The 22,754-nt window shown below is 42.1% G+C and overlaps 2 protein-coding genes across 2 annotated transcripts; both read left to right on the top strand.

Moving 5' to 3' along the window:
* The first annotated feature begins 10,700 nt into the window (after nt 1-10,700).
* Nucleotides 10,701-15,964, top strand: LOC137606605 (histamine N-methyltransferase-like). Its single transcript, XM_068331931.1, has 6 exons — nt 10,701-10,837; nt 11,266-11,318; nt 11,445-11,552; nt 14,286-14,416; nt 14,549-14,642; nt 15,404-15,964. Exons 1-6 carry the CDS (start codon nt 10,701-10,703, stop codon nt 15,760-15,762), a joined length of 882 nt encoding a protein of 293 aa, XP_068188032.1. The 3' UTR covers nt 15,763-15,964.
* Nucleotides 15,965-17,479: 1,515 nt separating this feature from the next.
* On the top strand, nt 17,480-20,820 carry LOC137606353 (histamine N-methyltransferase-like). Its single transcript, XM_068331587.1, has 7 exons — nt 17,480-17,502; nt 18,151-18,289; nt 18,718-18,770; nt 18,898-19,005; nt 19,347-19,477; nt 19,610-19,703; nt 20,462-20,820. The coding sequence occupies exons 2-7, from the start codon at nt 18,153-18,155 to the stop codon at nt 20,818-20,820; spliced, it is 882 nt and encodes a 293-aa protein (XP_068187688.1). The 5' UTR covers nt 17,480-17,502; nt 18,151-18,152.
* Nucleotides 20,821-22,754: the final 1,934 nt, after the last annotated feature.

The following is a 22,754-nucleotide window of genomic DNA, read 5'->3' as shown; positions in this document are numbered from 1 at the left end:
TGATCTTTGATTTTGAAATAAATTACAGAATTTGGACTACTCTTTTCTCCTGTGCTGGTTTTGTTCACATGGCCTCATGACATTACTCTCCAAGCTTTTGGAAACGTCAAAGTTACTACAGACAATTGTAGCTTCATGAACCTCCCTGTTTTGTCACACAAGGCATGTCTTTCATGGCAGGGGGCCAAAACATTTTGAATGTGAGCTGGCAGTGGGAGGTGCCACTTCACCTCCTGAGCACTACCGAGATGCCCTTGAGCAAGGCAACCCTAACTCCCTAAAAGCTGCTCATTTGGGGCGCATGTAGAAGTTTCTGCCCGCCACTCTACCTCCCCATCACTTAAAAGCCTACAAGCCCCTTGTACTGTTGTGTAAACAGAACATTAAGAGGACACAAGGACCTATCCGTCTTTAGGATACCTTCTGGGAAGTTCGGAAGGAGATGGAGAACACGGATAAACCGGGTCAATATGATCAATAACGATTTTACCTTCAAATCTCTTTGGAAATCCTCCGAGGTGAAGTGCTCATGACAGATCCTCAGATCCTTGTTCATATTGATCCTGTTTATCCCTGCTCTCCATCTCCTTCCTAGCTTCCCAGAAGGTATTCTAAAGAACGACAGGTCCTTGTCTTTGTGTTTTCTTGATGTTATTGTTGACAAAACTGTTCACCGCGCAGGTAACCGTGATATTTTTGGAGTTAATCTTGTCGTGGATCGCGTTGTTTCTTATGGCTGCCAGGCTATGTTGGGCGCCAGTGACGTATGATGCCCACGTGACCACTAAATGCAGAAGCTGCTGCGGCGCAGATTCTGACCAAAGGGATGATGCTACACATATGTCACTTAAAATTAACTTTACTATCCCTTTAATGTTATTCAAAGTCAGAGTGAAGATATTAGTCATTGTCACCACTGGGATGGGTAGAACATTGTTAACATGATAGAACATAATAGACCTGTCCAACTGGTTGACATGCAGTGATAGCCGCCTCAATCCTTTCTGTGATGCCAGGTGAGAAATTTGTCTAGAGACTTTATTTCCAGCTGTAAACAGTCCTGCCTCTTGGAATGGGACCAAACAGTTTCAGATTGAGTCCTGTTCCAGGTCTGGGAGCAGCTGTGGCACAGGAAGTAGAGTGACACCTTCAAGAACCAGAAGGTTGGCAGTTGGTATTCCATGCCATCCCAGTCATTATTGGCCATTGTGTGTTTGCAAAAGACACACCCAACTTGTGCATCTGTTGGCACAGATTAGCAGACATGTTTCTATCAGTCTGACACAAGGTAGCTGTTGAGACAGATTTACCACACTGTGGAGTCAATGATTTGCAGATTCTGAATTTCTGACCTTTGGTGAAGTCTGAAAAAAATTGGAAACCTTCACGTTGTAGAAGTGAGGTTGGAAGGTGGGACTAAAGAGCACAGCTGATATCTTCAAAATGAATTTGTGTGCCTCAGTTTTTCCCATGTTGTTGCTCCTGGTCACAGATTAGACAAATTAACGATTTAGTCATTTGGTGACTGTAATCAGATTTGCAATTGTCTCTCTTCTGGAGCACCACCACCACATCAGACCTTGGCATGGCATCCCACCAGCTCCTACAAGATACAGATCACAGTTTGACACGTTGATTTCTCAAAGGGTAGGCTTTCGAAAAGCTTTCTCATTGTAGGAGTTTCTTGTCTGGCAACTTTTCATTCCTTAAATGCCATTCTACTCCCCTATCCAGAAGCACTCCGCAACTACACCAGCATGTCAGTGAATACAGTCTCTATCTCAACAACACTTACATTTTAATGACATCACTGCAAATTCTACAAACTTTTGACTGATTCGATCTGACATTTAGGGTACTTTAAGGCTTAACATTGAATGATAAATACCTTCTATAGTTTTCCAAAATTATTTTGTGAATTGATACTGGTTTGACTCTGATTTAAACCTTTAAACCTTTTATTGAGGAAAAGCCACATCCCACTGCACTGGGTCAAGGAAATAATTTTAAATAATTTCATCCTAATCTTTACAAAATAATGTTTTTTCAATGTCCCAAGCAGACATCACACCTCAAACTCAGATCCATGTGATTTGGTGGAAGCATTTAGAAAGAGAAATGGGAAACACATTTGTATTTTTATTATCACATTTTATTCATTGTAAAAAAAAACAACACTTTCATATATACTTAACAGATAATTAGCAATAGAATCTCCAATGAAGTGTCTGTTCACTGATGGCCAAAGGTACCACGGAGCCTACCAGCTTTTACTGAAGCGCTCCAGCTATCTTCAACATATGCAGGACTTCCTCAACAATCAGCTGCCAGTCATCATGTCTTGGTAATCTTTTACTATTGCTGTCTAGATACTGTTAGGTAAACGGACTTTTATCCTGAAGTCCACCCAGAGCAGTTGTGCGTGTTCAAAACCGGAAGGAAGAACAAGAAACAAACCGTTTCGTTCATCAAATATGTATTTTTACCCTAATACATTATTTCTAAGCAGATCTGGGTTCTTTGTCCCTAACACAAACTCTGGTGTTGTCTGAACCGTGACAAGGGGCAGGAACAACACATTGCAGAGAATCTCAGATATTTATTATGCCCGTCTCTAGGCTCAAACCTTAAGGATGAGCCGCTATACATTAACACATATATATATCGTGTCTTTCTCTGGCTGGTTGTTTTTCCTTATATGGTTCTCCAGTGTCAGTCACCAGTAGCCAGGCAAATTACACAGCCAGCATCCGCTGCTAAACGGTGGACGCCCATTACACAATGTATTTAGCTATATCATTATTAAGTGAAATACAAAGTAAATACAAAATATATTTGATTACATTTTCCTTCATTCCCTCTCTTGACCTATTGAAAATAGGTCACAAAAAATTCATATTATTTATTATAAAAATATATTGTTTTGTTTGTTTGGTTTTTCTTTTTGTAATAAATGCAACTTCTGAAATTTATAAAAATAAAATATAATAACAAAAATAAAGATAAAATATAAAATTCTAATACAAAAATTGAGGTATGGCTCTTTGGGAGAAGTAACTATGCCCCCTGGCTGAATAGACTCACATTCCTTACAGTCAGGGGTAGGGACAAACACATATTGACCTTTACCATTTGGAGCAGCAAACATTTTAGCCAGGAATACAACAACAACCACATACATCAAGCATAGCGACTACTGCAGCAACAGAGATTAGAACAGACATGAGTATTTTCCAATTTCCAAACATGGATTGAAAAGAATCCCACGCGGAAAGATCCACTCCAGAGTGGTTCTTCATCTTATCCATGAGGGTTTTGAGGCCATCAATTACCCGAGTTAACTTACCATCGGGAGAAGTATTGTTAGGAATGAAAGTACAACATTGATCAAACATAGCACATACACCTCCTTTCTCAGCCAAAAGCATGTCTAGAGCAATACGATTCTGAAAAGCCATAAGAGAAATGGCTTTAAGCTGTTCGTGTACTGCTTCAAAACCTCGAAGTGTATAAATTCCTAATTTTTGGATATTATAATGGACGTAATTAATCCTATCTACATTTTTATTAGTAGTGATCCAAGGGAGAATACTTTCGAAACCATTAGCAATTGGATTAGCAAGTTTATATTCATCAGGTACTCCTCTAGGTATTCCAATCGCATCTAAATATGTAGGGTCATTTTCTCCCAACCATTCTGGTTTGATTTCACGTTTTTTACGACTTAAAATAGAGGTAGTAGGTTTAGCTTCTGAGTCTAGGATTGAATCTAGATCTACTGCATAAATGTTAACAGGCAGTAGAAAAGTGATTAAAGTACAATGCCCTTGTGCTGTTACAGGAATTATATCATATAATTGATCATTTCCACACAACCACCAGAGGTCAGCACGAGGTTTCATGGCAACATTAGTTGTTCTCACAATAGTGATGTTACAAAATACTTCAAGGATAGTTCCAACGTTAACGGGATTTGTATTGTGTTTAAATGTTACACAAATAAATGGTAATTTTGCCACTCTTTTATCAAATATAGGTTTTCCAGAAGAAACTACACCTACTGTGGGAAACAATAGATCAAATTTAGCCAAATTACCAGTGAGTTTGTCCCAGCGTAAGGTCCAGTCCAACGAGGATTGTCCCACTTCCTGGAAAGAACCTTGAGATAAACAGAGTCCCAAACTTGAGGATGTAGAGTGGTTGGATCCACTGAAGAATCACGTGCCTGCAAAGAGAAACACTGTACAGTAGCATGTAAGGTCTTGTAATAGTCACGATGAGAAATATCTGCAAAAGAAACATCAGAGTCACAAATTAATGTAGACGTAGGACCTGGTATCAGTCGACCTGTAAGAAGTTCAAAAGGTGAATGACCTGTAGATTTATTAACAGACTGTCTGACAGATAACAGAGCTAGAGGTAGTGCATCCAACCAATTCAATTTTGTGTCATGACATTTTTTAGCCAATTTTTCCTTCAGAGTCCTGTTCATACGCTCAACCTGACCTTGACTTTGAGGATGATATACACAACCAAAACGATGGTCCACGCCTAACATCCTTTCCACTGCTTGTAAAACTTTGTTGTTAAAGTGTGTACCGTTGTCCGAACGAACACGAGAAGGAAACCCATGTTTCAGTATGTAATCGTTGACAAGAGCCTTGATGACCACTGCAAGTCCTCACGACCCGCAGGATAACTCCACGTTGGACTCAGGCGCCATTAGGGCCTCCAGCTCTGCCTTCTGAAATGAGGGGGGCATTTCCAGTCTGCCCACCGCCCGTTGGATGCTTCTCTATTTCTCCGTTTGGGACTCACACCAAAACAACCGACTCCTCAATGACTCAACACACGATGTCCTCAGTTGAGGCCGTTGCCTTTGTTGGTTCCTCAGCCGAGGAACTCTCTGGGGTTGCAAGAGCTGCAACCTCTGTTTCCAGATGAGGGTCTGGAGTGGCACCTTCACCAGCCGGTGGAGGGAGAGCAGATCCTTGGTCGGATCTGGCTGGTCTGGTACTCATCTGGAACTCCACTTGGGATGCCAATAGCATCTGTGTAGACTGGGCTGTCCTCCGGTTTCATGTTGTATGAGTTCCGTTGTGACCATGTCGTCACTTCAGCCTCGAACATTTAAATCTGTAAGTGAGAAATAAGAGACACAATTGCACATCTCTCTGCCCCATTTGGGGCAAGGAATCATTTTTGTCTTGGTGTTTGCTTGCAGTGGAGGTTTAGCAAGCATTCAATTTCTTTTGCCATTTTTCATAGTCTCGACGTCTCATGCTCCACTCTGTCTTCTCTCTCTTCTCTTCCTGCTGGAGTTGGCCTGTTCCCGAATGGATTGTCACCCTTGTTTTCAAATTAGATCAAATTTCAGGGGCTCGGCCTTCATCCAAAATATCAAGCGGTAAATCAGTCAAGTCGGGGTAAAGGTGCGTTTTACGCTTGCCCTTATTTTTCCCCTTCTTCCGTTTAGGAGCTGCGGCTTTAGCAATCCTCACTAACCTGTCTTTTGAATCTGACTCCTCCTTTGAATCTGAACTCTCTGACTCCTCCCTTTTCATGCCGGAATGACGGGATCGGTTCCGGTCCTCCATGGGAGGAGCGGAGGGAGTTACCGTGGTTAACTCCTTTAGGGTTTTCAAAAGCTGCCCGAACTGCTTCATTTCCGTCATACAATGTACTTTTAACCCTTTTTTAGCATAGCGTTTCCTCAACTCATTTGTCCATCTATCTCTGAGGCGGGGACTCCCGATCTTATCAACGCCTTCCACAGATCCAGCCTAGAGGGGCCGGACATGGGGGCTCTCGGAGCACGCGCAGGCGGCACCCGCTCGGGGACGTGCCATCTATCTTCTCGGTATCGAACAGGAGCCTGGTCCCAGTCTCCTAATGACACGAGTTCCGCCATCATTCCCCGAATCTCTCCCATGGGGCGATCGGGTGATCCCAACATGAGGGACAAAACTAAAGACTTATATGGGGGGGGTGAGGTCTTTATCATCATATCCCTCACCGTTTTGGGGACAGCCAAAGCAGTTACGTCATCCACCAGTCCCACCATTAATGCCTCCCGCACACAGAGCCTCAATAATCGCTGCATTCCCTCACGGATGGTATGCCACATTCGGTCTAGCGGAGGCCAGTCCGAGGGCAGGGGGTGCTGTTCGCGGATAGCTTCCGAGTACAGAGCAAGAACTGTCGTCATATCAGCTCCGCGATCACGTACTAGCTGTCGATACGAAGCATTTACTGCTGTATCTCGTGATAACCCCGCAAATCTCATCCCGTCCCCCTCATCTATTTCCGCTTGCGACCCCCGTTCACCCAAACAAGCGCATGAGCCACAAATCTAGCGGCTCGTCCGGCTTCTGCCAGAAACGAGACCTTAAATAAACCACCTCCTCAGAAGTGTAATCCTCCAAGGTTTGCGAAATTTCGGTGTCTGGCTGCGGCTGGGGTTCATCAACCATGATAGCCTGACCATGCTCATCTACCATCAGCCTGCCCGCCCCGTCTATCGCCTGCCGACGCACCGGAGGAATCCTCCGCTGCATCCGCCTCCGTCGGACCACCGGGTTCGCACGGAGCGGCGGATGTTCGGGGGCTGGACTGATCCACTCCCCGTCATCAGAATCATCCCAGATATTCCCGTCCCAGGTCTCCGGATCCCAGACGATCCGATCACCATCTATCACCCGAAACACGAACGACCGTATCTGGGTGGTCTCAGCACGCCATGGCGGTTTACGCCGTCATCAGCGATATACTTTGGACACATGCGTGACCGCACGGTCCGTCAGCTTTGTTAACTTTTCATTTTTACACTGTAAATCAGTCAGTTGTTGGTTCAGCTGAAGCAGCTGTTTCTTTAGCTCAGCATTCACTTTACTCTGCTGCCACCACGCTTCAGCACACACCCAAATCCGTCTCTGGACTCCCCCCAGCGGAGCCTTAGACGGAACCGGGACACCCTGTAGTACGTTAACCACCGATGTCACCGAACCATCCTTCACCAAATCAGACCACGCTTCGGGTCGGCCACCGCCGTCCCGCAAACACAACGCTACCTCCTTCCAAGGAGTGTCTTCCCATCCGGGAACAGAAAACTCCGTCCCTTTCCCTCACTCGGGAACCTCAAATATCTGTTTCTTAATCTTCTTAAACAGCGTAAACATTGTTTTCTATGTATACCCTCCGAACCTTCAAGATCCAATTTTATTCTTAAATTTACTTTTGGATCCGGTTGAATCCTGTTCGTGACGCCAAAATGTTTTGTGAAATATTCTAATGCAGGTCCGCGGAGGTGGGTACACAGAAAACTCACACAATTGATCGACAAGACTCCTATGATGCTAGACTAAATGTGTCGTTTAGTCCCCGCAGCGCATAGCAATGCAAACAAACAATTCTATGATGCTAGAATAAACTGGTAGTTTCATTCCCCACAGAGCATAGCAATAAACAAACAAATATTTGGTTGAGCTAAGGCAATATATGGTGTTGTTCCAAATATGCTTCGCCTCTTACCTTGACACAGGGAAGGAGAGCCCACAACCCAGGCAGAGTAGCTTCAACCGTCTGGGCATCCGTAGGTAACCCGCAGCTGACTCTAACCGGAGTATGAAACTCCTCACCTTTTATACCCTTTGAAGGAACAAGGCCTGCATGCGAGCAGGAATGGCCAGTTCCAGCTCACAGGCAAGACCCCCTGTGGTGGTATCCCCCCCAGCCTAGGAAAAAACATGACTTCCCCTGGGAATGCAGTGTAGGAGGCTTTCACGCACCGCAAAACATCTTTATTACACATTATTACACATTGGAATGTAGTTGTGTTTTCACTACTCCTGGGGATACAATTTAGAGGCTTCCACGCACCGTAAAACACCTTACACCTTGGAAGGTAAACAGGTCTCCATCTCCTCTCTATCTGCTCTCCGTTGTGAGTGGTACTGGGTTTACAGCATCTCAGCTCCCCATATGGTTGGGCTGTAACCTGCTGTGACCTCTCTGTGTTCAAACAAACTAAGATGTGACTTAACCCAGCAGTTGCATTGAGGTTTTGAAGCATGTTCTCAGTAATGACATGATAAAAGAGTCAAATCAGGACACACACAATACAAATTTCCATTACAACCTCCCAGACTAGTGTGGAGTCCAACGGAAAAATCATGTTTAACTACCATTCTGAAGTGGTAGTGGTGGAACAACTAAGCTAAAGAAAGATTACACATTTATGCATCCACTGAACGTATATGAATGAGAATCTTCCCAATATATTTGTCATTTGGTCTTAATGCAACTGAATTGGGTCATCATTGTACCGTCAATGACAAGCAGTTTAACATGTAAATCTGCACCACAGTATTTATAATTAATTTTTGCATTAAAACTTATTGTAAACAATGTGTGCCTTCTTTTTGACCATCAGCACACACATACAGTCAATCCTCAAGATATCAACATATGACGTACGAACATTAGTAGATACAAACACGTATCTACTAGAGAAAAAATTTAAATAAACTACATAAGGGGAAAAAAAAAAAGACAATGCATGTGAATGTCCATTTGCATGTTATTTGTTATCTGTCTTTCTTTTTCCAAAGATGTGCATGCTTCCATTTTCAAAGAAATGTTAAACTGCGCTCAATCTAAGAGAACTTTGTTCAGTCCTCCATTGTGGGCCGGTCTCTCATTAAATCCTTCCAGGATCTGCAATGTTGTGGAACAATAGCTGAAACCATACTTTTATGCTGCTTTTGTACTGCTACAGTTCAATGATAAGACAAGTTGTAGTGCAAACAAGGTTTACTGAAAATGTTCAGCAGTTTACAAAGTTGGTGAGGATACAGCGAAAAAAACCCAGGAAGAGCCTCCAATGTTCATAGACCGTGATCTTTATAGTGTTTGGGTTAGCCTGACCCAGTCTCACATGTATGTACTGTGCTTGCTCTGTACTTGTGTGTTCGGAAAGTTATGTCTGACCCAAGAACTGACCCAGGACTTTGTGGACTGGTGCCAGCAGAACCAGAGCTGTTGGTGGATTTCCGCAGACGAGAAGTCCGTCTGGTGACACTAGTGAACATTCAGGGAACGGACATTGAGATGGTGACACCTTAAAAAGTACCTGGGTGTTCACCTGAAAAGCAAACGAACAGAATGCACAAGTCTAAGCTGTGCTCCATCCCCTCCCACCCCACACTTACCTGCTGTTTCAGGTGTCAACCACATTTGCAAATCAATTGTAGCCTACCAGGTACTATTGGCTCGTAGTGTGTTAGCAACAGGAAGTTCTATTATTAAAGCAAAGCTGAGGGAGGATTTCATGTCATTCTGCTCGTCTGTCCAGACACACTCACAACTGCATCAGCAGGTAAGTAATAAAATTCTCAGTCCGTCTGCAGGTATAACATCATTTGCACAATGATTTAATATGGAATGTACATTTTTTTCAAATCTTGAATTGTTCCATTTCATTAATTTTATTTTCGTCTCAATTCTGTAAAACAGGGATAACTGACATCATGTTGTAACAGATTAAATGTTGCCTGACATTTTAAATACCTCTTGCCATTTACCTTTCACATTGATTGTTGTCCATGTGTAACCTTTTTGTTTTTCTTGGTTACTCTACATACCTTCTATACATTTTAAAAATTATTTTGGAGTTTAATTTTGGTTTGAATTTGTTTTAAACCTTTGAAAGGTAAAGTTGGGACAAAACCAAAACCCACAGGACTGGGTCTGGAAAATTCTTTCTTGTTGAACTTTGACTGACGCTGAAGAATCACAGACTCGGTGTGATGATTTTTTTTATCAGAGTCAATATGGAGAGAAGCTTTATACACATGTGTGTTCATTAAGTCCCGAAATAGTGCGAGACAAACGGTTCAGTGTACTGTGTATAAAGACCTAATGGAATATTTGCTCTGCAGAAGGTTCTCAATTATAATAACCATGATAATAATAGTTCAGTTTCTATCATGCTTTTCATGAATGCAAAGATGCTTTACAAAAGAAAGGAAAGGGACAAAGCAATGGGTGGTGAAGGTTAATGTAGGTTACACAACCTCACACACACAGGTGTGTGTGTGTGTGTGTGTGTATGTGGAGGGGGTGGGGGTTCCAGATGTTGGAGGTAGCTGGTGGAGGTAGTGAACTTTAAAAAATAATTTATCATGTGTATAAAGTAAGTGCATGGTCAAAACAATATCTTAAAATCAGTATTTAAAGTATTTAAAATCAGAATTTAAAATCACGGCCATCATTATCAACAACACTTCGGCCAGTTTATTTGAAAGGGGACGATGTATTTTCATAAAACACATGGTCAAAAAAGCCAAAATTATCCAGAAGGCTAGTTTTCATCTATAGTCCCCTGGCCATGTTGTATAGAAAGCAGTAAAAGCAGCAAAATACATCTCCAATATATTAAAAGATACATATTCAAACACTTATTGTACAATTAAACTGTACAATTTTGGACTCAAGCCTGGAACTGATTAACAGTGTAGGCTAAAATATACCTGTGTGTCCATTTCTAATATGTCATGTCTCAAGCAGACATCACACTTCACACACCGACTGATGTGATTTGGTGGAAACATTCAGGAAAAGAAATAAGAAACGCGTTTTGTATTGTAACATTTCTATCATTAAATTGAAAACTTTCATTTTTCCTTTACACATAATCAGCCATGGATTCTCCACTGACCAGTCTGTTCACCGATGGCCAAAGGTACCACAAAACCTACCAGGTCTACCTGGAGCGCTCCAACAAGGTTCAGCATATGCAGGACTTCTCCAAAAATCTGCTGCCAGACATAATGTTAAGGTGATGTTTTATTATCTAGATTGTTATGAGTGATATTTACCATTAATGTTTACAGCATTTTATAATGGCATTTGATTTTCTTTAGTTTAAGCCATCATGTGTTCTGTAATTGTGTATTACCACTGATGGTTATAACAAAATTTTATTTTTTAGTTTCAGCTGGCATGTGTTTGGTACTGGTTCATCGGTACTGATGTTTCATTGTGAATTACTCTTATGATGTACAGGATAGGCAACAATAAGCCTGGGAGCTTCAGCCTATTCCTTTTTCCAGTTACTGACCAACCAATTATGTAGAAAAATTATGATTTTATTTTTCTTGTTTTTAAACCAAAATAAAAGCATTCATTTGTTCATCCATTCATTTAACAGATGTGAATTTCCAAACTGTGCTGAACACTCACAGTATTTCTCTGTTCGTTCCTCAGCACTATCAAAGGAAAGTCCCAAATAAATGTCATGGGAGTTGGAGGTGGATCTGGTAAGAATATACACTATCCAATAGTAATTAATATTAAACCTTCGGACCTGATGTTTCAGTTGAACATTGGGGAACTGTTTGATGAGAGCCTTCCACTGCCTGCTGAAGGTTTTGCTCTGCCTGTAGGTGAGCTTGACCTTGAGATGTTGTCAGCGCTCCATCTGAAGAACCCGAACATGATTGTGGACAATGAGGTGGTGGAGCCTGTGGCCCAGCAGATAACTAAATACAAAGGTACTGCCTTTATTTTACAGGTTTGCTGAATTGCTATCCGAGATTCAGCAAAAAATGCTTCATAAGATATTTTGTCCTTGTCAATATGGCAGCATAGATAGTTTCAAAGAATACTAAATACAGTAGTGCTGTAACTTAGGAACACATCCTTTAATGCACATCTCCAAGACCAAGTAGATGGTCCTGGATTTCCAGATTTCCGAGCTCCTTCAGATGTTCTACCAGTCCATTGTGTCCAGTGTGCTGTCTTACACTATTGTGTGTTGGGGTGGTGGGGTGGTACTTACCAGAGGTGATTAATTTCCCTTTGGGATAATTGAAGTGTTCTTCATTCATTCAAGACATTTCAAATCAAGAAATAGATAGATAGAGTTAGACAGATATATACTTTAATAATCCCAAGGGAAATTCGGGGTGACATCTGCTCACAGAGATACAAATAAATACACATAACAGTGATGAAATTGGCACAGACAAAGACATCGCATAGTGACATAGTTATACAGCAGAAAAAACAGGGGAACCTACCATAAAAGGAAGTGTAGGAACATGAAATAAGCGAGAGATGAAGACGATGTAGGATCAGAAGGATGGGTGAACCGAGCTGTAAAACGACACTAAGGACCCCCACAAAGTATTCCATAGTGCATCCCCAGTGCGTCCCAGGCCGGCCTTGATGACCCTGTGGCTTCAGACCCCCTCCTTCTGAGAGAGTGGTTGTGCCTCCTGATGGCACGGGGCACAAAGGAGGTCCTGAGTCTCTCAGTGGAGGAGCTTGGTGACAGCAGTCTGCCACTGAAGGAGCTCCTCTGCTGGGCGAAGGTGGTGTGCAACGGCTGGGTGGTGTTACCCAGGAACACTCTAAACTTGGACATATCCTTCTGTCTAAGACAGTCTGTACAGTGTCCAGTTCCTGACCGGTCACAGAACCGGCCCTGCAGATGAGCCTGTCAAGGCGCTCGGTGTCCTGTTTCCTGGCACCACCACCCCAACACACAATAGCGCAAAACAGCACACTGGACACAATGGACTGGTAAAACAGTCTGAGCAGGTCAGAGCTGATGTTGAAAGAGGCCAGCCTCCTGAGGAAGTACATCCTACTCTGACCTTTCTTGTATACACAGTCCAGGTTGTGCGACCAGTCCAGTCTGCTGTCCAGCTGCAGCCCCAGGTACTTGTAAGTCCCCACTACCTCCACCTCCTTACCCCCAATGACCACTGTCTGTGGGGAGGGTGGTGCCCGCCAGAAATCTAGCACCATCTCCGTTGTCTTGGAGATGTTTAGCTGAAGCTCATTCTGCTGACACCACCCCACAAAGTCCGTCACCACTCTCCTGTACTACCTCTCGTCACCCTCCCTGATACATGCCAAGATTGCAGTGTCATCAGAGAACTTCCGCAAATGGGACGTATCGGAGTTGTGTTGGAAGTCCGTCGTGTAGAGGGTGAAGAGAAGGGGGGAGAGTACCGTTCCCTGCGGGGCCCCTGTGCTGCTGGTCACCACTGATGACAGACAGTCCCCCATACGGACGTACTGGGGTCTGTCTGTTAGATAGTCCGTGATCCAGCTCACGAGATAGGGGTCCACAGCCATGGATGATAGTTTCTCCTGCAGGAGCCGGGGCTGGATGAAGTTGAAGGCGCTCGAGAAGTCAAAAAAGAGCACCCTCGCTGCACAACTCCCAACATCCAAGTAGGAGAGGGACTGGTGGAGGAGGTACAGGACGGCGTCGTCAGCCCCAACCTGTGGCCGGTAGAGGGTCCATAGCACCCTGCACCTGGGAAAGCATGAGCTCCAGGATCAGTCGCTCTAGGGTCTTCATCACGTGCGAGGTGAGAGCGACTGGTCGATAGTCGTTGAGCTCAGTGGGGCGTCTCCGCTTGGGTACAGGGACGATGCAGGATGTCTTCCATAGTGTCGGGACCCTCCCTCGCCAGAGACTGAGGTCGAAGACCTGGTGTTGGGGCTCACCCAGTTCGGCAGCACAGGCCTTGAGGAGTCTTGGGGGGACCTGGTCTGGTCCAGCCGCCTTCTTTGGGCGAAGCCTTCTCAACGCAGACGTCACCTGTTCTACAGTGATGGCCGTGTGTGGGGGCGTGGAACGTTGATCCCTTTGGCCTGGGGGTCTCGCAGTTCAGGTGGGGGAAGGGTCTGGGTTTGCCCCGAGGTAGATGGGTGCAGTGGACGGAGAGGGAGAGGGTGAGGCAGGTGAGCTGGACGGAGAGGGGTAGAAGGAGGCATGTGGAGTCAAGTCAGCTGGGCCGGGGGAACTCTGGGGACAGGGGCATGGAGTGGTGGGGGAGCTGAACCGATTAAAAAAGCTGTTAAGTTCATCAGCATTTCCTCTCTGGAGTACATGAACACAGTACTATCCATTGTGGTTAAATAAATAAAATTAAGGGCGTAGATAAGACAAAGAAAAAAGAAGACATACAAGAGAGCAGACCAAAACCTGCGGCTAGCTCACGCATGCGCAGTAGGTGTCTAATCACTTAAAACAAAAGATAGCAAATGAAAAAAACACAAATTTATCATTTGCATGACTTAAACATTTTGACTTCGAAAAAAATAATATGATAAAAAGTCTCCTTAATCTGCAGTAGGTCTGTGATGTTTTATTTGTTACAACTTTTGACTTACAGACATGGAGTAGCAATACAAATATTCATAACATTTACATTGCTTTAATATACAGTACATTCTATCACTCTATTTTGTGTCTGTTGATGCAGAGTTGGTGTCTCAGACTCCAGGATTAGATCACATGAAGTGGAACTGGAACATTATGACAATCCAAGAGTTTGAGAAGGACTGGAAAGAGAAAGAGAGGACCAAGAAGTTTGACTTCATTCACATGTTTGAGGTTAGTGTTCCTTTTGTAGTCACAAAATATATTTAATCTTGTTCGTTTTGCGGAACTCCATGGTACATAAATTGTGCAAAGCCAATATCAAGCATTAGATTCTTTGCTCATTGTCAGTGCTGAACCCAACAGGCTCTGTATTATGTGAAGGATCGTGAAGCAACTGTCAGGTTCCTCCAGAGTCTCCTCAACAAGAATGGGAAACTTTTGATTGGTATGATGGTTGGTAAGTGGATGCATCTGGTTTGACACAATAAGCAGTATTTTTGGGGGGGGTGGGTGGGTGGGGGCTATGCTGTGAACAGTGCATGTATATCAAATGGCTGGTTGACTTGGGGGACATCTTTGCCATCCGGCACCTTGGCTACTACCTGCTGTGGTTGAGGCCAACCTGTTTAGAGTTCGTACTTACAGCCTGTTGTTTTGGCTTTTAGAAATCAAGAATTCACATCGCCCATAGATTCCCTTTAAAAAAAAGGGCAATGAATTTTTGCATGTCTATTTAATAGTTTTGACACGTCTCCCACTGAATTTTGCAAGGAGAGACAATGCATGCATGTACTGTACATTTGCATGTTATTTGCCGTCTCTTTTTCTCTAAAAATGTGTATGCTTCCATTCTAAAATTATTGTTAAACTGAGCTCAGTTTAAAAGAACTTTGTTCAGCCCTCCATCTCCATGTCTGTCACTACGCCCTTCCACACTACAGAATGTTGTAGAGCAAAGCTGAAGTCATAGTTTGATGTTCCTTTATGATCTTTTTAGCACTGCTACCCTTCATGCACCATTTTTTATGATTCTGCACTATTATATATTGGAATGTTCATTAAGAAACCTGTTGTAATAGAAAACTACACATACGGTGGTTCATAATTCATCTTTGCATGGTCATTTTGAATAAGTTTCCATTTTAAGCGCTGTTGTGCTGAAAGACAAACTTTCAGAGGATCTGGTCATGAGTACTTAGTGTTGTTCTCATATTCCAGGTGATAGCGGTTGGGCAAAACTGGACAAGACCTATTCCCACAGGTTTTATCAATCAGGAGGCAGCTATGGGGTCATTGATGAAGTCAAACAGTATCTGGACTCCAAAGGAGTGAGCTACCAGAGCTACTTGCTGCCATCTGAAATAGACATCACAGAGTGCTTCATTGAGGGAAATGAGGAAGGAGAACTGTTGATTGATTTCCTCACTGAGGTGCTGAACTTCAAGAAGTCAGCCTCACCTGAGATAAAAGCTGGTGTCCTGGAGTTACTTCACCACCCAGACTGTAGTGTGGAGTCCAACGGAAAAATCATGTTCAACTACCATTCTGAAGTGGTGGTGGTGGAACAACTAAGTTAAAGAAAAATAATATATCCAGATTTGTTCCTCCTTGAAAGGAATTTTCTACAAGTCCAGTAGATTGATTTAAATACGTTTGGATGAACATGACCTGGATGAATGAGAATCTTCAGAGATATATTTGTCACATCATCTTACTGCAACTGAATCGGGTCATCATTGTACCACCAATGACACGAGGTCTAACATGTATCCAGAAATAAACTGCTGATATCTAAACTGGTTATTAAAAATGATGTCACCAATTTGCCTTCTTGTTGACCATCAGCACAGACATGCAATTAGTCCTCAAGATACAAACATCTGACTTAGTGACGTGTGGCCAGGGAGGCATTATGAAAGAAAAAAATTGGAAAATGGAAGAAATAAATTGAATGGTAATATTTATCCAGTGGTGTTATGAAGTTATTTTCTGTTTAACATCACCAATTTTAGATTATTTTACTCAAAATCGCTGAATTTTTACAATTACTGCTGAAATACTGAGGACAGTCCTGCGGTGAGGCACCAGCCAGCCGAGCCTCACCATGGGTTAGCTGTGCTGGCGTGCTAAACACTGAGACCGTAATGCTATCTATCTATATTTCACCATTAAAATGTTCAAACACTTTTGTTCTATGAACTAAATTTCCACAGTTTATCCATGAAAATCCTAAAAACAGCTGGGAAGAGGCACTAAGTGAGGCACGCAGTTCTCCTGTCTCATGGTAGGGGGCGCTGGTGATCCCAGGGATTCTTCTTGGGACTCTTCGACCGCAGAATAAGTGACAGCAAACTCCAATCTATAGTCAGAAAGTCAAGTGCAGCCATTCATTTGTTTTTTCCACTCGCTTTGCCTTGCTATGAAAATGGAGGATTACATATTTCAAAATTGGGTTCAATTATTTCTTTTGGCACGAGTGAAGCACGTGTCCCAAAGTCAATAAAACATATAATTGTTGCGTCTCTGAAATGGGTGGTGCGTCACTGAACTCCAAATCACAAACAGCTGCAGGCACTACAGTCCTGACTTCACAGAGATCATTGTCTGTAATGATGGACCAAAGCGTGTCAAAGAAATAATTTATAGAAGGTAATCACAAACAAAGAACAGTTTGAATCATATAATTGAATCTCAAAACGTGACATGAGAAAGAGGTGGCACGGTGGGTAATTCTGTCTCCTCACAGCAAGTAGGTTCTGCACACAAGTCCTTTCTGTGTGGAGTTTGCATGTTCTCCCCATGTCTGTGTGGGTTCTCTGAGGGTTCTTCAGCTTCATCCCACCTCCAAAGACGTGCAGCTTAGGTGATTTGATGACTCCAATTTGTCTGTAGGTGTGAGTGTGTGCCTGAATGGTTGTTGGTGTGATGTATTTGGGGTATACCCCACCTCTAGTCTGTAACCAGCTGATATTAGCCCCAGATACACCCGTGACCTGCAAGGCAGAAAAGTGGACACTCATTCTTGTCGACCCGTGTTGCTGCAGCCACCTGTAACCCCCCCACCCCACCCTGGTTCCAGTCTTCTGCCTACACTGTAAGTCTGTTTGGACTGAATACCTGGTTTGTCAACATGGGATTCTACCAGCACGAGATAGTTAATAGCCTACCCTTCGTTTATCAAAAGGAAGGCTTTCAAAAAGCTTTCTCATTGGAGGAGTTTCTTGTCTGTCACTTTTTAATCCCTTCAAAAAAAGCTGTGGGGGGACTTCATGCCATTCTGTTCATCCACCTGGAAGCACTCGCAACTGCACCAGCATGTAAGTGAATGAAGTCTCATTCTCTCTGCAGCTAAAATATCATTTTCACTCTAGTCTAATATTGAATGTACAATGTCCCAATTGGTCCATTTCATTATGTACATTTTTGTTTCAGTTAATTCTCTAAAACATGCATAATGGACATGTGGTTAACGCTGGCTGACATGTTAAATCTAATGCAGGCACTTTTTTTATTGACCTGTAACAGTGTTTTCTCTTGGAATTTGACATTCCCCATGATATGTCTCCTCAATCATGTTTTTTTTTTGTTTAATCATTTTCAACCGTTACATTTTAACGACACATGGGGAATCGTCTATTAGCTTTGACTGATTCACTCTGACTTAGATATTCAAGTTCATTTCATGGAGTCAGAAATAGACATCGACATGTTCGCATATCATCTTTCTTGGAAATGGGATTGTACAGTGAAAGGCAAATATGTCAATTCCTAATTTGCGATTCCGTAATCAGATATCACGCCCCACACACTGATGTGATTTGGTAGAAGCATTCAGAAAAAGAAATACAGTAAGATGAAAATGAGTCATTCATTCATGAAAGACATACATTTTTATATCCACATTTCTGTCGCTGTAATAAAAACATTTTATAAAAATATTCCTTCCTTCCTTTACACATAATCAGCCATGGATTCTCCACTGACCAGTCTGTTCACCGATGGCCAAAGGTACCACAAAGCCTACCAGGTCTATCTGGAGCGCTCCAACAAGGTTCAGCATATGCAGGACTTCTCCAAAAATCTGCTGCCAGACATAATGTTAAGGTGATGTTTTATTATCTAGATTGTTATGAGTGATATTTACCATTAATGTTTACAGCATTTTATAATGGCATTTGATTTTCTTTAGTTTAAGCCATCATGTGTTCTGTAATTGTGTATTACCACTGATGGTTATAACAAAATTTTATTTTTTAGTTTCAGCTGGCATGTGTTTGGTACTGGTTCATTGGTACTGATGTTTCATTGTGAATTACTCTTATGATGTACAGGATAGGCAACAATAAGCCTGGGAGCTTCAGCCTACTCCTTTTTCCAGTTACTGACCAACCAATTATGTAGAAAAATTATGATTTTATTTTTCTTGTTTTTAAACCAAAATAAAAGCATTCATTTGTTCATCCATTCATTTAACAGATGTGAATTTCCAAACTGTGCTGAACACTCACAGTATTTCTCTGTTCGTACCTCAGCACTATCAAAGGAAAGTCCCAAATAAATGTCATGGGAGTTGGAGGTGGATCTGGTAAGAATATACACTATCCAATAGTAATTAATATTAAACCTTCGGACCTGATGTTTCAGTTGAACATTGGGGAACTGTTTGATGAGAGCCTTCCACTGGCCTGCTGAAGGTTTTGCTCTGCCTGTAGGTGAGCTTGACCTTGAGGTGTTGTCAGCGCTCCATCTGAAGAACCCCAACATGATGGTGGACAATGAGGTGGTGGAGCCTGTGGCCCAGCAGATAAGTAAATACAAAGGTACTGCCTTTATTTTACAGGTTTGCTGAACTGCTATCAGACATTCATCCGAGATTCATATAAGATATTTTGTCCTTGTCAATGTGGCAGCATAGATAGTTTCAAAGAATACTAAATACAGTAGTGTTGTAACTTAGGAACACATCCTTTAATGCACATCTCCAAGACCAGAACGGACTGTTCTATCAGTCCATTTTGTCCAGTGTGCTGTCTTACACTATTGTGTGTTGGGGTGGTGGCGTGGTAATTACCAGAGGTAAATAATTTCCCTTTGGGATAATTGAAGTGTTTCTTCATTTATTCAAGACATTTGAAATCAGGAAATCACTCTGTTGATGCAGAGTTGGTGTCTCAGACTCCAGGATTAGATCACATGAAGTGGAACTGGAACATTATGACAATCCAAGAGTTTGAGAAGGACTGGAAAGAGAAAGAGAGGACCAAGAAGTTTGACTTCATTCACATGTTTGAGGTTAGTGTTCCTTTTGTAGTCACAAAATATATTTAATCTTGTTCGTTTTGCGGAACTCCATGGTACATAAATTGTGCAAAGCCAATATCAAGCATTAGATTCTTTGCTCATTGTCAGTGCTGAACCCAACAGGCTCTGTATTATGTGAAGGATCGTGAAGCAACTGTCAGATTCCTCCAGAGTCTCCTCAACAAGAATGGGAAACTTTTGATTGGTATGATGGTTGGTAAGTGGATGCATCTGGTTTGACACAATAAGCAGTATTTTTTTGGGGGGGTGGGTGGGGGCTATTCTGTGAACAGTGCATGTATATCAAATGGCTGGTTTACTTGGGGGACATCTTTGCCATCCGGCACCTTGGCTACTACCTGCTGTGGTTGAGGCCAACCTGTTTAGAGTTCGTACTTACAGCCTGTTGTTTTGGCTTTTAGAAATCAAGAATTCACATCGCCCATAGATTCCCTTTAAAAAAAAGTGCAATGAATTTTTGCATGTCTATTTATTAGTTTTGACACGTCTCCCACTGAATTTTGCAAGGAGAGACAATGCATGCATGTACTGTACATTTGCATGTTATTTGCCGTCTCTTTTTCTCTAAAAATGTGTATGCTTCCATTCTAAAATTATTGTTAAACTGAGCTCAGTTTAAAAGAACTTTGTTCAGCCCTCCATCTCCATGTCTGTCATTACGCCCTTCCACACTATAGAAAGTTGTAGAGCAAAGCTGCAGTCATAGTTTGATGTTCCTTTATGATCTTTTTAGTACTGCTACCCTTCATGCACCATTTTTTATGATTCTGCCCTATTATATATTGGAATGTTCATTAAGAAACCTGTTGTAATAGAAAACTACACATACGGTGGTTCATAATTCATCTTTGCATGGTCATTTTGAATAGGTTTCCGTTTTAAGCGCTGTCGTGCTGAAAGACAAACTTTCAGAGGATCTGGTCATGAGTACTTAGTGTTGTTCTCATATTCCAGGTGATAGCGGTTGGGCAAAACTGGACAAGACCTATTCCCACAAGTTTTATCAATCAGGAGGCACCTATGGGGTCATTGATGAAGTCAAACAGTATCTGGACTCCAAAGGAGTGAGCTACCAGAGCTACTTGCTGCCATCTGAAGTAGATATCACAGAGTGCTTCACTGAGGGGAATGAGGAAGGAGAACTGATGATTGATTTCCTCACTGAGGTGCTGAACTTCAAGAAGTCAGCCTCACCTGAGATAAAAGCTGGGGTCCTGGAGTTACTTCACCACCCAGACTGTAGTGTGGAGTCCAACGGAAAAATCATGTTCAACTACCATTCTGAAGTGGTGGTGGTGGAACAACTAAGTTAAAGAAAAATAATATATCCAGATTTGTTCCTCCTTGAAAGGAATTTTCTACAAGTCCAGTAGATTGATTTAAATACGTTTGGATGAACATGACCTGGATGAATGAGAATCTTCACAGATATATTTGTCACATCATCTTACTGCAACTGAATCGGGTCATCATTGTACCACCAATGACACGAGGTCTAACATGTATCCAGAAATAAACTGCCGATATCTAAACTGGTTATTAAAAATGATGTCACCAATTTGCCTTCTTGTTGACCATCAGCACAGACATGCAATTAGTCCTCAAGATACAAACATCTGACTTAGTGACTTGTGGCCAGGGAGGCATTATGAAAGAAAAAAATTGGAAAATGGAAGAAATAAATTGAATGGTAATATTTATCCAGTGGTGCTATGAAGTTATTTTCTGTTTAACATCACCAATTTTAGATTATTTTACTCGAAATCGCTGAATTTTTACATTTACTGCTGAAATACTGAGGACAGTCCTGCGGTGAGGCACCAGCCAGCCGAGCCTCACCATGGGTTAGCTGTGCTGGCATGCTAAACACTGAGACCGTAATGCTATCTATCTATATTTCACTATTAAAATGTTCAAACACGTTTGTTCTATGAACTGAATTTCCACAGTTTATCCATGAAAATCCTAAAAACATTTGGGAAGAGGCACTAAGTGAGGCACGCAGTTCTCCTGTCTCATGGAAGGGGGCGCTGGTGATCCCAGGGATTCTGCTTGGGACTCCTCAGCCGCAGAATAAGTGACAGCTGTGGTGAGAGTGTTTTGTCCAGCAAAATACCAAAATAAAAACCAAAGTACAACGAGGATGATGTTACAGCCAAAACGGGAATTCTTTTATTGATACGCAGATCATCAGTACAGATCAATCGGGAACAGCCACTGGATGCATGTCTCCTGACCCTTTTATAGACACAGTCCTTCATTTGTGTGTGCTTGAGCTTTGTACGTGTCCTATTCATGAGAAAACAGGAAACCAATTGTTCCCGTCAACTGTCCAAACCTAGGTAACCACCCCATGTCAAGTTGACCCGCTTCCTGTCTTCCTGTCTTTTGGACAATCTGGTTATTCGCTATCAAACTTGAAAATGTGTTTCCTCTGATGATCTAACTGTTAAAATGATCTAACTGATAAAATCGATGATTAAACAATGGTTATACAGAATAGTAAGAATAATGTCATAGTGATTATCCTTATGATATATCCGTATGTAGATGTAATGTATATCCGTACACTCATAAAAGAAAAAAACTTATTTTATCCCAAGCTTATATGTTCAGATTATTTGATTTGTATGCTTGTACTTTCGGTGGGCTTATCAGTTACACAAATTCTCATTCGCTCTGATCCTCCCATACATGTATGGTTGGATCTTATCAAACACACACTAATTCTGGGTGACCTTATTTCAGCCAGATGACGTTTAAGAAATGCAACCCTATGTATACACGGATGTATGCAAACACTGAAAGACTCATCACAAAGTTTATATCAATTACTTATGCAGTTTATGCTTTCATACGCCCATTGTATTTCAGTGGGACATGTGTGTAGAGGGGGGCTTCAATTCAGATGGGATTCACTTTAGGTTCATGCGCATGAAGTGATTGTTATATTTAGCTGCAGCCTTTTTACGCTATTTCACAAATTATGGTTCCCAAATTTTCTTTTATATCACCTTTACTTATATTACTCTTACAATTTTACTTATTTTTTTATTTTTACCGGCCGGTTATTATAATTTATTTTATATCAGCCTATGGTCGCTTCTCTCCAGACTATCTTCTGGATTATAGAGACACGATAGGCGTAGTCTCTTAACTATGCTATTTCTTGGCACCTTTTCTGAATTTTAGAGTCAAATTGTGCCACTATCGGTTACTGCCAGCGCTCGATCAAAGACACACAAAT

Source organism: Antennarius striatus, chromosome 13, assembly GCF_040054535.1.
Source record: "Antennarius striatus isolate MH-2024 chromosome 13, ASM4005453v1, whole genome shotgun sequence".
NCBI lineage: Eukaryota > Metazoa > Chordata > Actinopteri > Lophiiformes > Antennariidae > Antennarius > Antennarius striatus.
This window is presented reverse-complemented; position numbering and strand designations above follow the sequence as displayed.

Coding starts and splice junctions, on each gene's coding strand:
- LOC137606605 (XM_068331931.1), top strand. CDS start 10,701: ATGGATTCTCCACTGACCAGTCTGTTCACCGATGGCCAAAGGTACCAC. Junction 10,838..11,265: donor CTGCCAGACATAATGTTAAG/GTGATGTTTTAT, acceptor TTCGTTCCTCAG/CACTATCAAAGGAAAGTCCC. Junction 11,319..11,444: donor GGGAGTTGGAGGTGGATCTG/GTAAGAATATAC, acceptor CTCTGCCTGTAG/GTGAGCTTGACCTTGAGATG.
- LOC137606353 (XM_068331587.1), top strand. CDS start 18,153: ATGGATTCTCCACTGACCAGTCTGTTCACCGATGGCCAAAGGTACCAC. Junction 18,771..18,897: donor GGGAGTTGGAGGTGGATCTG/GTAAGAATATAC, acceptor CTCTGCCTGTAG/GTGAGCTTGACCTTGAGGTG. Junction 19,478..19,609: donor ACTTCATTCACATGTTTGAG/GTTAGTGTTCCT, acceptor TGAACCCAACAG/GCTCTGTATTATGTGAAGGA.